The sequence below is a fragment of the Gossypium arboreum genome, chromosome 9 (assembly GCF_025698485.1).
Source record: "Gossypium arboreum isolate Shixiya-1 chromosome 9, ASM2569848v2, whole genome shotgun sequence".
Classification (NCBI taxonomy): domain Eukaryota; kingdom Viridiplantae; phylum Streptophyta; class Magnoliopsida; order Malvales; family Malvaceae; genus Gossypium; species Gossypium arboreum.
The window spans coordinates 85,577,470-85,593,568 of NC_069078.1; the positions used below are offsets into that span (position 1 = coordinate 85,577,470).

Genomic DNA, 16,099 nt, shown 5'->3' on the forward strand with positions numbered 1-16,099 from the left:
GCTATAAATATTTTTTATTATACATATTTCACCTTTTACAATTTTCTTACATATCTTAACGGTTATAAATATCACAATAAAATCTATAATTTCTATTTCTTTAATTGTGTCAATACTAAAATTTAGGTTAACCCTATAATAGCAATTAACTGGATATGTATTATATAAGTATATCATACAAAATTATTAATTTAGTCCCTACAATTTTCTACTTCTTCTCAATTCATAAATAACTTTATACATTAGTCTCTATATACTTTCAATTACTTATGATTTTTATTTTTATTTTTTCCCTTTTTATTTATTTATAGAGTCTTACTTTTATAAATTTAATATAAACATTTTAATTTCTAAAATCTTAGTACTTAATATATAATTTTAACTAAATAATTGATAAATTGTATTCTTATATATAAACGCTACAAATTTTGTGACAATATTTAATTGATGCATACAATTAAACTTTTGCATCGCATGAGATAAAAAAACTAATATCTATATATAGTTTATAGATTGCATCAATAAAAGTTTAGTATTCTTAGGTATTAAGCAATTTTTAATTATTTAAACATTTTCCTCTTCACCGTGTTCTTGGGAATTCAATATAGCTCGACTTTAATCTTGTTCTAATTTGTTTTGTTAAAGTGGAATTGGTTTTTTATCGTGTTTGTGCTCGGGGAAGAAGCCAAAGGGGCACGCACGGCACAGCCCCTAAAATATAAAATTACTATTTAAGCTCTTAAAAATTTTAAAAAATTTTAAATTAATAAAAGTAAAATTGTATTTTGCCCCCCTAAAATTATAAAAATTCTATTAATCCTTTACAAATTATAAATATATAAACTATAAAAAATTAAAATTTCATCTGACCCCCTTAAAAAATTATTCTGGCTTCGCCCCTGTTTGTGCTTGTGGTCAAGGTTTTCAGAATTAAAGCAACGATCGAATCAATCAAGTTATTAGTTCACTAATTCAATCAATTTAGCTGATTTGACTAATTTGTTTGTTTCAATTACATAAGCCATTCAATAATTAAAACAAACCCGATTCAACTAATTATTTTCAGATCAACAAATTTAACATTTTTCTCTAAACCCATATTTTAATTACTTCTCAATCCGATTCATCGATAATCTGATTCACCGATCTAATCTTGTTTGAACAATGGAGTGCTTTGGCCCTTCTTCATGTGATCTATTTATAGAATAGAGTACCTCGTTAATATACCAGACTTGTCTTAATGAGGTATGTCCATATCTGGCTGGACGGCAAAAACAAAAAGATAATAATGTTTTTTAAAATATTCTATTTTATTTTTAGTTAGGATAAATTTCAAAATTATATATTAATTTTGAATAAATATGTATTTTGGTATATGAATTTCAATTAATTATAATTATACACATAAAATTTTGATTGGAGTTCAAATATATATATGAAACTTTAATTTAATTCAAATCATACATATTTAAAGAAATAAATATATCAATTTATTTTTATATTGGATAAAAATAATTAATATTGTATGCAATATTTAAATATAAAAAGATGTTATATCAATAATTGTGTTAATAATTTGTAATAATTAGATCAATTTAAAATTCCATTTATAAAATTGTACAAAATCAAAATTAACATATAACATTACACATTAAATCCAAATTCAAATATAATTTTAAGATTTATTTCTTTTAATTAAAATCGATAACTTTTGAATAAAAACATATTACTTAAATAATAAAGGTACTAATTTACGGAAATTCCTATTTTGTACCCTTAAGCCCACAGATTTTCTTTGATGATTGCTGGTTTTAATTTGACTTCATTTTTGGCCATGTTTTGAGATGAGAATTTATTTGTAATAAAAGAAATAAGCAGTGTACCCATATTTTTAGGATAAATGTCAAAATTATACATAAATTTTAATTTAATATACAATTTGATATATCGATTTTGATTTGGTATAATCATATATATGAAATTTTAATTTTAGTTTAAATATATATATGAAGTGTAACGTCCCCCTACCTGAGACCGTCGCCGGAGTCGAGCAGGAGACATTACAAAACTTATCTTAGCACTTAAACAGTTTTTGTAGTAAACTATCCATCTGCGTCACGGTCGCTAAAAAAATCATATCTCGAGTTACGAAACTCGAAATCTAATTCCGTAAATTTTCCCTGAAACTAGACTCATATATCTACTTATTAATTTTTTTCTAGAATTTTTGGTCAGGCCAATTAGTACAGTTTATTAGAAAAAGTCTCCCCTGTTTCAGGGTTCGACTACTCTGACCCTTGTGCACTAGGAATCAAATTTCTTCCTGTACAGAAATCCAATGACTATGCCATTTGTTTCAATTAAAAATAGACTCAATAGGAATCCATACAAATAAAGTTTGAGTCCTAATTCTTAATACACAATTTATGGTGAATTTCTAAAGTCAGAACAGGGAATCCAGAAATTGTTCTAATCCTGTTTCACCAAAACGTAAATATCTCATAAAATACAACTCTTTTACCTATTTTATTTCTTCCATATACAAATAGATTCATTAAGCTTCAATTACAAATTTTATTCATTATCTAATTCACTTTATACTATTTTTGGTATATTTTCAAAGTTGGACTACCGCTATAGTCCAAATCTGTTTTAGTATAAAATGTTGATAACTAAGTTTATAACATCTTCATTTCTTCTCTCTACAATATTTACCAACACTTCCTCTTATTACTCTTCATTAACATATTAAAACATACCATACTTAAGGTTTTGGTAACATTTACAAAACATACCAAAATATCATTTAACAACTTAGATACTTTCAAAATGACCAAAAGACATCCTAGGTACAATGCCATTTTCCAAAAAGATAGAAATTTCACCAATTTGAGTTTGGGGATCGGCTTGTATGTTGAGTCCTTATACTTTCGTACCTAGCTCTCAAGACCTGAAACAAACCGTCGCATGAGAATACTCTCAGTGGTATTTCTATAAACAATAGCTTAATCAACTTTAAAACATGGTAATTCAAACACATTATTGCTATTATTCAATATCAATCAAGACTTTAATAACCTTTACTTTATTTACCCTTATTAACATAACTCGAACAACGACGGATACACGGATCCAACCCACACTCCGGGATAAGCACATAGTGCTTCATCGAATAAATCCGAACTTTAACATTATAGTACACAAAGTACTTCATCGGAACAAATCTGAAACTTTAACGATGAGTCGACACATAGTGTCTCATCGACTCAATGTCGGAATATCCCAATACTTCCAATTCCTATGACATGTCAACTATATCCGACTAGCCCGACAATCGTTAATAGGGTATTCAAAATCACATTCATTTCAATATGGTAAAAATACTTACCTTATTCACATTTTCATACAATATAAATATCAAATATAGCAATAACGATTAAGCTCGGTTTATAGAAATACAAATCACTATTTATCGAATTTAATCGATATCTTCGTTCACTTTCTCTTTTCCTTCTTTGATGACGTATCCGTGCTACGTTTGCTACTAACAATCATACAATTAAAATCATCAATATATTAATTTATAAAACACATTTTCACTTTCTACCAAACTTTTACAAAATTCCAATTTCGTCCTTTTTCCATTACTAATCTTTTTTCTTTAACTTAAGCTTCATATTCTCTTTTAATCAACTCATTAACAATTTCTAACTCATAAAATTCATTATAAAACATAAATTTTGAGCTCTATTCAACTTAGTCCCTATTTAAACCTAACTTAGAAATTCCTTTAACTAATCACTTCTAACTTCAATTTCTATCAATTTAGCCCATAAAACCTCAATTTATTCAACTAAATCAATATCTAAAAATTCTCTATTTTTCTTCATTTTAACCTCATACATGTAGAATTTAGAATTAGGCATCCATAAACATAAAAATCATAAGAAAATGAGCTAAAACAACTTACCAATCAAACTTTAGGGCCTTAATCCTCAAAATTTCCCTTTTTTATTTCTTTCTTTCTTTCTTCTTTCTTTCACGTTTGCTCTCTGTTAGTCTTTCTATCTTCTTTTCTATTTTATCAATTTTACTTATTATACTATTATTAACCTATAATAAATATAAAACTAACATGTGTAATAGCTATAACATAAAATATCTTATAGCTATTACACATATATACAAACTATTACACACGTTATTCAATATTAACACACACATGGCACTTAGGGTCTAATTACTAGATTAGTCCCTTTTACTTATTTAATCTATAATTAAACTTTTATTCCTTATGCAATTTAGCCCTTTAAACTAAATTCAAGCTACTTCACTTAATTAAATACTAAATAACCATTCAACTATAATTCATAAATATTTCTAATAAATATTCATGAATAAATTTCACGAAATAAGATACTCAAGACTCAATTTCCGATACCGTAACTTTCGGTTCATTACATGAAGTTTTAATTTTGAATCAATTATATACATTTGAATAAATAAATATGTCAAAAAACTTATATTAAATAAATATAATTTTTGTCTATAAACTTAAAAGAATACTATGTCAATAATTATGTTAATTTGTGAGAATTGAATCAAATCAATATTTCATGTATAAAATTACACATTAGGTCAAAGTTCATGCATGATTTTACACATTAGGTCAAAGTTCATGCATGATTTTGAGATTTATATTGCATTCGTTATTAACTTTTTCTTCATTTTTAATAAAAGACAGAATTTTTAACTTCAATTATTCTATTTCTAAATTTTCCATTATTAAATCTTTTGAAATTTTAAAATCTTAATAACTGAGGAATGAAGATTTCATATTTATTGTACTCTTATACCATATTAATTTAGAATCCTATATGATATATTTAAGAGATTTAAATTTTATATTAAATTAGTTAAATATTTTCAAATTTTGATCTCACCTGATTTATAAATATATATAAAAAGCTAATTTTACACTAACATAAATAAATATTTCCTTGATTGAAAAGAAAAATATTTAGCTCCGAGTCTGATTGTCAATAAGTAGTTAATAATTTTCTTTCGGATCAATGTTTTGTCAATTTAAATCATAGTTTTAACAAATGTCCTTCTATTAGATTCGATGAAATGCTAATAAGGTGGCTCACCAATCGCACGTTTGATATTCTTCGTTGTTTATTTTCTTCTTAGTTTACATATCTAGATGTTTCTTCTCTTATTGCCAACGAAGTAGAGTGATTTAAAATCAAATGTATAAGGTTAGTTTATCAGCTTGAGATCAAAGACAACACCGAAGGGGGCTAGTAAAGGCCTCGACACTTTAAAAATATAAAGTTTTACTTTCGTTCTTTAACTTTTACAATATTTTAATTTAATAAAAAAATAAAATTATAATTTGATCCTCTAAAAATAATGATATTTTAATTTAATCATTTAAAAATTATATAAAAATATAAACTATTAAAGTTATAAAATTATTGTTAGAAGTCGTGCGATCTGAATTTTTGTTAAAATAAATACAAGTGACAATATAAAGGATCTATGAGGGCGAAGGCTAAGGTGTTTACTTATTCTATTTGACGTTGATTAGAATAAAGTGTTTTAATCTTGCTGCATTATTTTTATTTGACTTTAATTAAAATAATATTTTACACATATAAATAGACGTAATTATATTTTCTCTTGTATCATTCAAATTTGACATAATAAATTTTTTTCTCTTTTCCCGTGATTCTTTTCTCGAAAGAATTTTCTAAAAAAATTTTCAGGGTGGCCTCGCTATTTAGAATCGTCCCTTCTATTTTTATTGTTTTGGCATTATCTTTACTCTACGTTTTCAGTGCATTGATATCATTCATGGTAGTGTAATTTGGCAACGATAATATCCATCCAAGTGGATCAAGTTGAACCCATTTACAATCCAACTGCATTTCTTGTATGTATATGTGTGTTTATATATAATATAATAGGAGATGGATTTATTATACTGTTGTAAAATTAAAATTATTTTATATATTTTTATTTTATATAATTAATATTTTAATAATTTAGTCGTCATATTTTATATTTTATTTATATAGATTATATAAATTAATTTTGACGTAAATTAATTTCTTATTATTTATTTTATGTAAAAAATTTAACCGTTTAATAAATATTAATATATACATTTTAAGATCAAAATAATAGAGTTATTGAATTAGTTTAAAATTTACATGCATAACAAGTATAATTATAGCGATAACTTATTATTTTACATATTACTTACTAGCAAATTAGTTAATAAATTAATAATAGACATTTATGTCAAGACTGAAATATATTTATGTCGGGATTGAAATTTTAAAATTCAAAATATATAAAGACTTAAAATTATTCAATTGAATAATATAGACTAAATTTACAACTGTATGCACAATACAATACTAGTAATTGAATTTAAGTGAATAAATTTAACTATTACTAAAGACTAAAATTTCAAAAATTAATCAAATTAGAATTTAACCAATATTTTAGTTCAACCAATTTATTTTCCATACATATTAATAACCTGTCATTTTCAATTCCTAAAACATAGAATCATGATAATAAATAATAATAATAATAATAATAATAATAATAATAATAACAACGAAACATTACGTAGAAAAAGATTAATAGGTTCATAGAATATAGCCAAATGGGTCCCTGAAATATCAAAGGCACCCACCATGTGATAATAACCCATCACGTTCAATGTATTTCATCTTTTTCCCCAAAATGACTATTCCCTTTTATTTTTCTCTTACATTCTCTCTGGACTCTTTAAATCTTACTTTAATCATTCATTGAATTTGACAGTTCACGTTTTTCCCATTTATAAAAACCTTTGAAACCCCAATTTTTTTCCCTATCATCATAAACTCTCCAAAGCCTCTAAGATGGATGTTTCATCTTGTTTTTACTCACGAGAGATGTTTCTATCACTGGTAATTTCGTTCCTTGTTTTGATCTACATTTTATTGGCTGTTTTGGAGTTTCAGTGGAACAATAATGGAGTTCGTTCTTCGCTGTTTCTTCAAGATTGTTGCTTCCCTATGTCGCATCTCGTTTCGAAAAAGATGGGTAATTTTGTGAGTGATTCTAAGTTTTTGAATGTATTGGAAAATGAAGCGTTTTTCCCTTAGCGATTTGCTTCACCAAAAAAGAAAGAAAAAAGTTTGGATTAATGTTTTTTTTTTTTTGGGTTTAATTTGTAGGGTATTAACCAAAGGTTTAATTTAGGGTTTCAATGTAAAAAGAAATGTTAAAATTCTGATGAAGAAAATTTTGTTAGAATCCGTTGTAAAGTTTCGATGATGTTTAGTTTTGATTATGATTTTTTGTTGATATGAATGATTGATTTGGTGAATTGAGTTTCGTACTTTTCCATTTAGAGTTTGTTGATTCTCTTAATTCAATTCATGAATTTTAGGGTAATAATATTAGTTTTCACCAACCAAAGGAAAAACAAAATAGCATTTTTTAGCATACACAATTAATTTCTCTGAAGATTTAGTTACAAGAGTTAATTTCTCTAAATTCCCTTCAGAGAAAACTTGTTTCAATAATTGAACAAATCACTGTTATATGATCTCTCCAAATTTATATAAATAAAATAGCATTTTTTAGCATACACTCAATTTCCCTCAAAAACAACATAGAATACCCGGAGATCACTTCAAATTAATTTTATAGCTAAAATAACTATACAATATATTAATAAAGGCGTCTAGGGTGCTCGTCATGGCTATGTGAGCTTTAAAAATAAAATAGCAAAATTACGATGGAGTAAGTTCAAATTTTGGTTACGCGAAACTGAACCACTACTATTTTTTTTATTATTTAAAATTAATTTTATAATTTATGATATCAAACATATATTTTATATTTAAAATAGTAAAAATACCTTAAAAATTTTATATAAAAATATTTTCAAAAATACTAGACAGCAGTTTTATATTTTATTTCCTTTGAAATTTTATTATTTTCTGAAATATTTATGAAAAAATTTTAAAATTTTACTAAATAATATTCAAAATCAAAAGCCATAAAATAAAAATTGAAAAAGGCTACAAAATCGAATTATGATTGACGGTTTTAAAAATCTAAAAATCCAAATAAACTGTTATCACCCTGCAAGTAAAAGCGAAACTTCTAACTATATGGCTAAATGTCACGCCACTTCGTTAAACTATTTAACTCTATAATTAGGCTAAACGAATCATATTCTGCATATTTGCATTCAAAACCATTAAACATGTAACAGTTTACCCTCAGTAGCAACAACGGCAACTTGTTAATATATTTAAAGTTATATATATACATGTAGATTATCGTCAGAAGGGTGGGGTCCACGGAAAAAAATAAAGGTTACTATTTTTTATATTCTCACCAATGATTTATAGAACTCAGAAACTAGAAGGCAAATAAGTTATAAGGCCTACTTACTTGTATCATCTACATTTTTGGGAGAAACACCGGCTCTGGGACTCTCTTTGCCCCTGCTCCCTCTGCCCTTACCATTCCGTCCTGTAGGACTTCTTGGACTGGCCGGGCTTCTCGGGCTCGCGGTCTTGTTGCAAGCTGTGGAGTTCACATCTTCTAGGCCATTCTCTAGTGCTCTAACCAGATTCTCAAAGTACGTTTTCGTGACGCTGTAAATGGAGAAATGCACCGAAAAGAATAAATCAGTAAAGGAAACACCAAGGATTGAAGATTCGGCTCCTAATGCGGAATATTTTCTGCTAAATGTTTGGAAGTATAATAAGTTTGTGCATGTCGAGAATGGCATGAATAAGATAAGTGCGGGGTGGATTTTAAATACAGTAATGTATAACAGACAATATCATTGCAAGTTCCTCATAACGTAAACGTCAAGTCGTTCATTGGAAAGCAGATAAAACAAACCTGGTTAGTCCAGTTAACTTTGTGCGGAAGTCATCGAAGTCGCTTGATGGACCATCGGCGGTAACATATTTATCTAATTCCTTCTCAGCACAGCGATGAAGCCTTTCCAAACCAGCCTCGGCCTCCCCTAAACAAAAGCAAAGTAGGTAGTGTCATTAATCGTCCATTCAGAAGAATAAATTTTGACGCACATGTACTTTCAGAAAGAAAAAAAAGTGTATACCTTGCAAATACTCGAAAAACTGTGTCTTTGTTTTCTCATGTTCGGGAAGATAATACCCATATGCGTAAGTCCATTTGAGAACTCGTCTACATTCAACTATCTTCAATATTTTATGTATCAGAAAAGAGAAACCAAATTAATTAACTCATTTCTTTTCCCCGGAAAAGAAAGGATGAATAAATGGCGATTATATGACTATGATTTACCTGAAGCCATGCTTCTGTTATACACTTTAGCTGAGACATTGTCGTGCATTGCACATTGCAAAGCTTTTCCATCTGGAAAAGTTAATAATTTTTCTCAGAAATTTAGAAAAAAAAAGTAAATGAACGAAGAAGAAAACAAAGTATATATCCAGTGGTTCTAATAAAGCAATGAGGTAGTTATTGATTTGAATGAAAACATGTAATATAATAAAGCAACATTCTGATCAAATCCACTTCAAAAATTCCGAGGTCAATCGACCATGCTGGAACGCCTCTTCAAATATCTCTCAGGTGCACAATCATTGTTAGATAACCCTAGGAGTTCATTATAACACATAATTTAAAAAAAAAAAACACTCTGGAATAATTTTGAAACAAAAACTAAACCAAAGAAAAAGGCAGTAAAGATGCATCATTCTACACTGAAAACTCTATAAGATCATATTTTAGAGAGCTGTTTTTATTGAGAATATATTTTTAATCTTCACTAGAGAAAAAAAAAAAGCATCAATAGCCAATATAAAATGACAAGTTTATCTAAGAAAAAAAAAGGTTAAATTCTGCTATTAGTCCCTGTACTCTAATTTGATCAAATTTAGTCCCTATTCTTTTTGGATTGATCAATTTTAATAGTTGTACTTTTTAGTACTTTTCAAAATTCGAAATTTCAGTCCTGATCTGAATGGTAATAGTTAAATTTGGTTGGTTAAATTCTACTATTAATCTTGTACTATGCGCAAAGTTATAGATTTAGTCCATGTTCTTCAATTAGATCATTCTTAGTTCCTATACTTTTTTAATTTCCAAATTTCAGTTTTGATGCAAACAACAACAATTAAATCCATTAACTGGCTTTTTTTTGTGAGTAATATGTGAAAAAGCAAACTGACACGACATTACAAATGTGGTAATATGTTTGCCACGTCAAAATTTGAAAATAGCAGAACATAACTTATGAATTTAATAGCTACTATTTGGTAAGGGCTACAATTTTAAAAATCTAAAGTTAAAAGGCCTTAAAATGATCAAATTAAAATGTTATTCAAACTTGGGGGTGAGAGTCGGATACGACCATGTGTCTAACATAGGTGTGCTCAATCCTTTTCTAGTTTTTCCATATATTTGGAGGATAGCATCTCCATACGTCCGATTATGTATAGGTTTCGAACACTGAAAATGAATGCTTTAGGTAAAAAAGTCGGAGTAATTTAGAATAATACTACTTATAAAAGGAACAAAAAAAGGAATAAGAAGATCCACCTCTCAAAATTAAAAAGATAGGAGATAGGAACTAACATTTTCACTTTCCATCCGATTTAAATCTTCAAGCGCCTTTTCTCTTGACTGCAAATAAGAACATTCAGATTATGTAAATTTGTTATTGTAAGAAAAAGTAAAAATTTTACCAACACAATCAACAAAAGGAAACAGTGCCAACTTGTTTTTTTACTTTAACTTTCTCCACGGATACATGCTAATAAATTGTAGTTTCCAGTTACTACAATCTGAAACGGATGATAGGATTCTCAAAGGTTAAGCATTTGGTGGTACATCAAAGAGTAAAAGTCTCAAGTTATGGTACTCAAACTTAGGCATGGGAAGGTTCATGTTTGATAAGAAAAGTCAAAATCTTGAGTTGATAGCACTCATCGTGAAGCAGATAAAAACTGGAACATAGAAGTCGATTTAAGAAATTTCTATCAAAGACCCATGCAATGAAAAATCAGAGAAAAACGGCGTACTGATTGATTGCTTGCCCATCGTTCATAATAATGAGTGTATTTCTCAAAGGAGTTCTTTGCCATTTCCCGCCTCATTTCGGCGTCCACATTCTGCCAGCAAGAATATGAATCATGTCACAAGTTCAACCATTATGCTAGCAGATGTTAAAAAAGACAATGACCAAAAAGGACTATTAATCTCCATACTCCTTTTTGCATTTCAGCTTCATATACATTACAAGAATAGAAACCACCAGTGGCCAGACCATGACTTGACCATGCACGAAGGCATAACCTACATTTGCATGTAATTGAAATCAAACAAAGGTTAAAATGTTATATAAAGAGAGCTACAGTTTAATCCCAATTTTATGTAATTTGATTTTAGGGATTTCCAATCATCTATCATGAATTTTGAGTGGATAACTTTTCAAGGATAGAATTAATTTCAGCAAATAATGCACCCTACGCATATGATTTTGATTGAATTATGTTACTTGGAAAATTTCAAATTATTCTAGGAGATAAGTCTTATTTGCTCCAAGCCCAAGCTTGTTTAGTCAGTTTCCTATCACAATCTTAGTCCCACTCCTAGTAAATTTAGGCTATGCCACTTGGACTTGGGTGTGAGTGTTGGATGCATATATGTGTCTGAGACTAGTATAGCCTAAAAACTTTCGTATTCTTCTCACTTTCGCTTTCCCACTTCTTACTTTTTCTTTATTGTTATAGTATTCTTCTTGCTTTAACATTCACACCACATTACCTAGAATGTCCAGCAATCTTTCCCCTCAATCTCACTTTTTTCCTAGATTTATAACTAGATCAAAAGCAGATTGGTTCTTTGTCATTATTCTACTATAGCCTTGAGCCTTAAAATCCGTCAACTCTAATCCTATCCTACTATAAACTCAAAGTAGAGAGACTTAATGAATTATGATGCCATATATCAAGCAATGTCTTTTTCTTTCCTGGACAAAGAAAGAATTGAAGCTTACCAGCAGAACTCATAACTACAAGGCGGCGTGCATGTCATGTGCATACACCCTTGGTTCTTTTCAATTGGCCGCTTGCACTTGGGACAAGTCTTGGAATTATGAAGTATCCTGCATGGAGCATACAACAAAAGCGGTGAACATGATAGCAAGATTCTCACCATATTTTATGCGAGCAAACAGACTATTTAAATGAATGAAGCTGATAATATGTGGAATAGAATTTAAAAAAGTAGCAGAGGTTTCGGTTTTCACAATAATAAAAAAAAAAGTTAAAATAAGTTCGCAGTTGGTCATCCAGCGTTTAATAATGTACAAGTAGTCCTTGTTAACAACAAAGTAAAAGTGAACTTAGTTTCACTTTCAAACCATTTCATGCATCATAAGCTAGTTCAAATTTTTCCTCCACTTGCCCTTGCAAACAAGATAGCCATGTTAAATGCCAACAAGAATGTGGAATTATGCATAGCTATATTACTTAGACTCAAGTCTGAGTGTCAGATATGGGTATTTGGCTGACACGGGCTTGTTCATTTTTTCTAAGTTTCCATGTACTCGAAGGGTTCCTAAAGGATCTATCCACACACCCATGTCCTAAAATGTATCCTACAAAGGCACTTAAGAAAAATGAAGAGTCAAAACGACATAGATACAGAATGCAAAAACTAAAGAGAGGTTTCATATGAAACCTTTTTTCATTTCTCTCAATAACCAATATGTATAGCATATTCTGCACTGGAGGAAAAACAGTTACAGCATTTCTTCATATATTGAGATTACATAATAGAAACACAGCAATCATTATTAGCAGAATGGTTCTTCTAGATGTGCAACAAATCTTTACCAGTTCACGTTTTCCCCATCCACGCTATTCTTCAACATCCATTTTGTTACAGTTTCACAGTCAACAGGACGATGGGCTTCTACAGTACACTGCAACCAAGATTTGCTAGAACTTAGACATCTGGAAGAGAGTAATGACCATGAAATTTAATCTAATAATTAAAAATGAAAAAATAAGAAGAAACTTACATTCCAACAAAATCTATATGAGCACAAACAGGTGACGTCAAAATCCCCACCACCGACAGCAAAATTAACAGCATTTTCACACCCTGGAGCAGGACACCACTTGGCCTAGCAGTGACATGGTCAAAAAAGATAAGAACTTTGAGCAAAAAGAGAGAACCCATTATACTAAGAGAACCAGCAATTCGTGCTCATTTATGCATTGCATGCATAAATGCTACACAAAAGGGGACTCATGCAAGCAAACATACATTTCGAAGAGTCTAACCTGATTTTCAAAAGTCCGGTCATCATCAAACACAGAAGTTCAAATTATTGATGGCTAATCATCCATTATATGCTATTGGTATATCTCAAGGTTCTAATACAAGACATACCTCCCTGTTATCTTCAATATAAGATCTGAGTAAAAACTGAGAATACTTTTCCTTTTCTTCACAAGGTGCCAATTTATCAATCATATCTGGGCCAACAGCAGCTTTACAAGATGGCTCAGGACATCTCAGCAATAAACATCCAGGACCATCATTAATGCTTGTGCAAATGTAGCCTATCATATTAAACAAAATATCGCAATAAAAAGTATAAGCAAAGGTTTTGTGTCAAAAAGCATTAGAAATGACATACGCAAAGAACTTACAAGTACACTGAATTTAGTATATATTAGCTACCTAATATATGAAAACTGAAACCTTGATAACCAAAACCAGATGGTAGTTCTTTTTAAGGCAATATTCATGGGAGATTTTAATTTTAAAGAAAAGGAAAGCATTTGCATACAACCATCACATAGATTTTATATAAAATTAGCCTATCAAACAAAGAATATGAGAGCTACCTTGCCAGCATTCCCAGCAAAAAGGATGACCACAAGAAGCTGAAGCAAAATTGTCACATGGAAGCAAATCAAAACAAATCCCACAAGTAAACTGGTTGGGAAGCAAAAAGATGTGTCAGAGGAACGTAATTTGCAAGGATGAACAATCAGAAGGAACAAGTTTACAAAAAAACACAAGCAAACTTGTAACCTATAGAACTTACTTCGTTAGCATAGGATACGTCTACAACTGGTCTCTCAAACAATCCAACAGATTTTCGTACTCTTTCTTCATCGGAAAACCATTCATCATGCACTTCATTAACATTCCTACAAAACCAACCATATTTGGGAAAACACAATTCAAAAACTATACAAACAGCTTAACAAATGAAATTGCAGCTAAGTAAAGCAGCCACATTCACCTTTCCACCAAAGCCAAATAGTTTACTTGCAATGTTATAAAAGGGAAAAGATGCCTTAAAATTAAAATGGTCCATGTAAACTAAGGCTTAAATAGAAAACATACACAAACTTGATATTAAAACCTCAAAATTACCAATTATAGTGACGGAGCAATATGGTTGCCTCAACTTGTGATAATGAAAGAACAGTTGAAACTTTAGAAATATCATCCTCTTGTCGTTGTTTTATATCTGCTTCTTGCAATACAGTATAACCTAGCTGAAATACTAAACAAAACCATATTAATAACGGTAATAATGCCAGAAATAGTTGTATTAAATTCAATGCATAATGTTTTTTATCTTCCAAACAAGGAATATTTGGAGCTCAGCAATTCTACTATTACCAGAAAGAACATGGAGAGCAAGAAAACATGGAGAGCAAGAAACTAGTGCCCCTTTTCCAGTTCTTTTCATCATTAACAACGTAAACCCAAAAGTTCTAGACCTCAAACATATAACATGAAGTAACCAGGTTCACCCAATCGTTTCTATGAACCTATTTCATCGTAATGTCAGAATGAAGATGTAATCAAGAACTAACTTGACAAGGTATTTAAATTCCAAATAAATAAAATTCAAGAGGAACTCTAGCAATGGCAACCCCTTAAGCCAATCACTGCCACTTTAATACCCAAAGCGTTCAAAAATCCCTGAAAATAATCAACGGTCAGCTACATAAAGTCCACTTTAACCATTTCACCACCAATATAACGAGCAAAAGATACAAATTTCCAAACATTTCCTTGCATTATCTTCTATTCTTTCTACTTTCTACTTCTAGCAACTAAATTCATTAAAATTTATGTTTCTTCAAAGCTCCATGAAATTTATCCAGAAGCTTCAAATCCAATAACACACTAAAAGCAATTGAATTTTTAAAAAAAAAAAAACATTTGACAAGATTACCTTGGGGCGCCGAGAAACCATGGCTCCTGGATCATCGACGTCGTCATCTTCAACCAAACAGTAATCATCATCGTCATCTCCAGCGTCACCGTAATCGTCGTCGTAATAATCGCCGCCGTCGTCGTAATCATAATCATCGCCGTCAAAATCGTCTTCGACGGAGACTGAGTCCTCAATCACGTTATCCTCCGACACCATCCCGAAAACCTAAGATGACAATGCCTTGTTTGGATGGTGAAAGAGGAAAAAGAAAAGAAACGAACAAACAGAGAAAACAAAAGGAAAAAGAAGAAGAAGAAGATTTTGATGAGAAACGAGATTGACAAACAGTAACCCATGGTCTTTGTGGAGCGAAAATGCGAAGCATGCGGCTCTGGCATTGTTCTCCTGATCATCCGAATTAACGTACCATTCATTTACCTTTGAAGTTTGAATTCAACACTTGGGAGCCAAACACGCGTAACATGGAAATTTGGTGCTGTCAAAAGGCACCCAGATTTGTGACGGACGTAAGGTTTTATATTTCCCGCCTCTTATAACTATACCCGTATATATGTTAATGGGTCCGCCCGTCCGCTCCAGAAGACCCGGCCCGATTTGGGTCTAACTTCAGCAACAACTAATTTGGTAAAAAGACCTCTCCAGTCCCTTTTAATTTTGAAATTGATCAAATTAGTCCCTATCAAAAAAATTGGAGCAATTTAATCCTGTCAATTTTGAAAGTGAGCAACTAATGATAATTAATCATTGAATTAATGTCTTCATTCAGTTATACATAATTTTGATTGGTAAAATAATAAATTT

General features: G+C 30.0%; 1 protein-coding gene across 1 annotated transcript; it reads right to left on the reverse strand.

Annotated features, from left to right (window-relative positions):
* Positions 1–8,237: 8,237 nt before the first annotated feature.
* Positions 8,238–15,805, reverse strand: LOC108456037 (probable E3 ubiquitin-protein ligase ARI7). The gene is made up of 16 exons (XM_053018917.1): positions 15,624–15,805; positions 15,296–15,502; positions 14,482–14,606; positions 14,147–14,252; positions 13,944–14,034; positions 13,483–13,655; positions 13,109–13,213; positions 12,921–13,009; positions 12,080–12,187; positions 11,289–11,376; positions 11,103–11,192; positions 10,657–10,704; positions 9,361–9,432; positions 9,155–9,254; positions 8,932–9,058; positions 8,238–8,678 (listed from the first exon to the last, which is right to left on the reverse strand). Exons 1-16 carry the CDS (start codon positions 15,660–15,662, stop codon positions 8,465–8,467), a joined length of 1,782 nt encoding a protein of 593 aa, XP_052874877.1. The 5' UTR covers positions 15,663–15,805; the 3' UTR covers positions 8,238–8,464.
* Between the last annotated feature and the right edge of the window lie 294 nt (positions 15,806–16,099).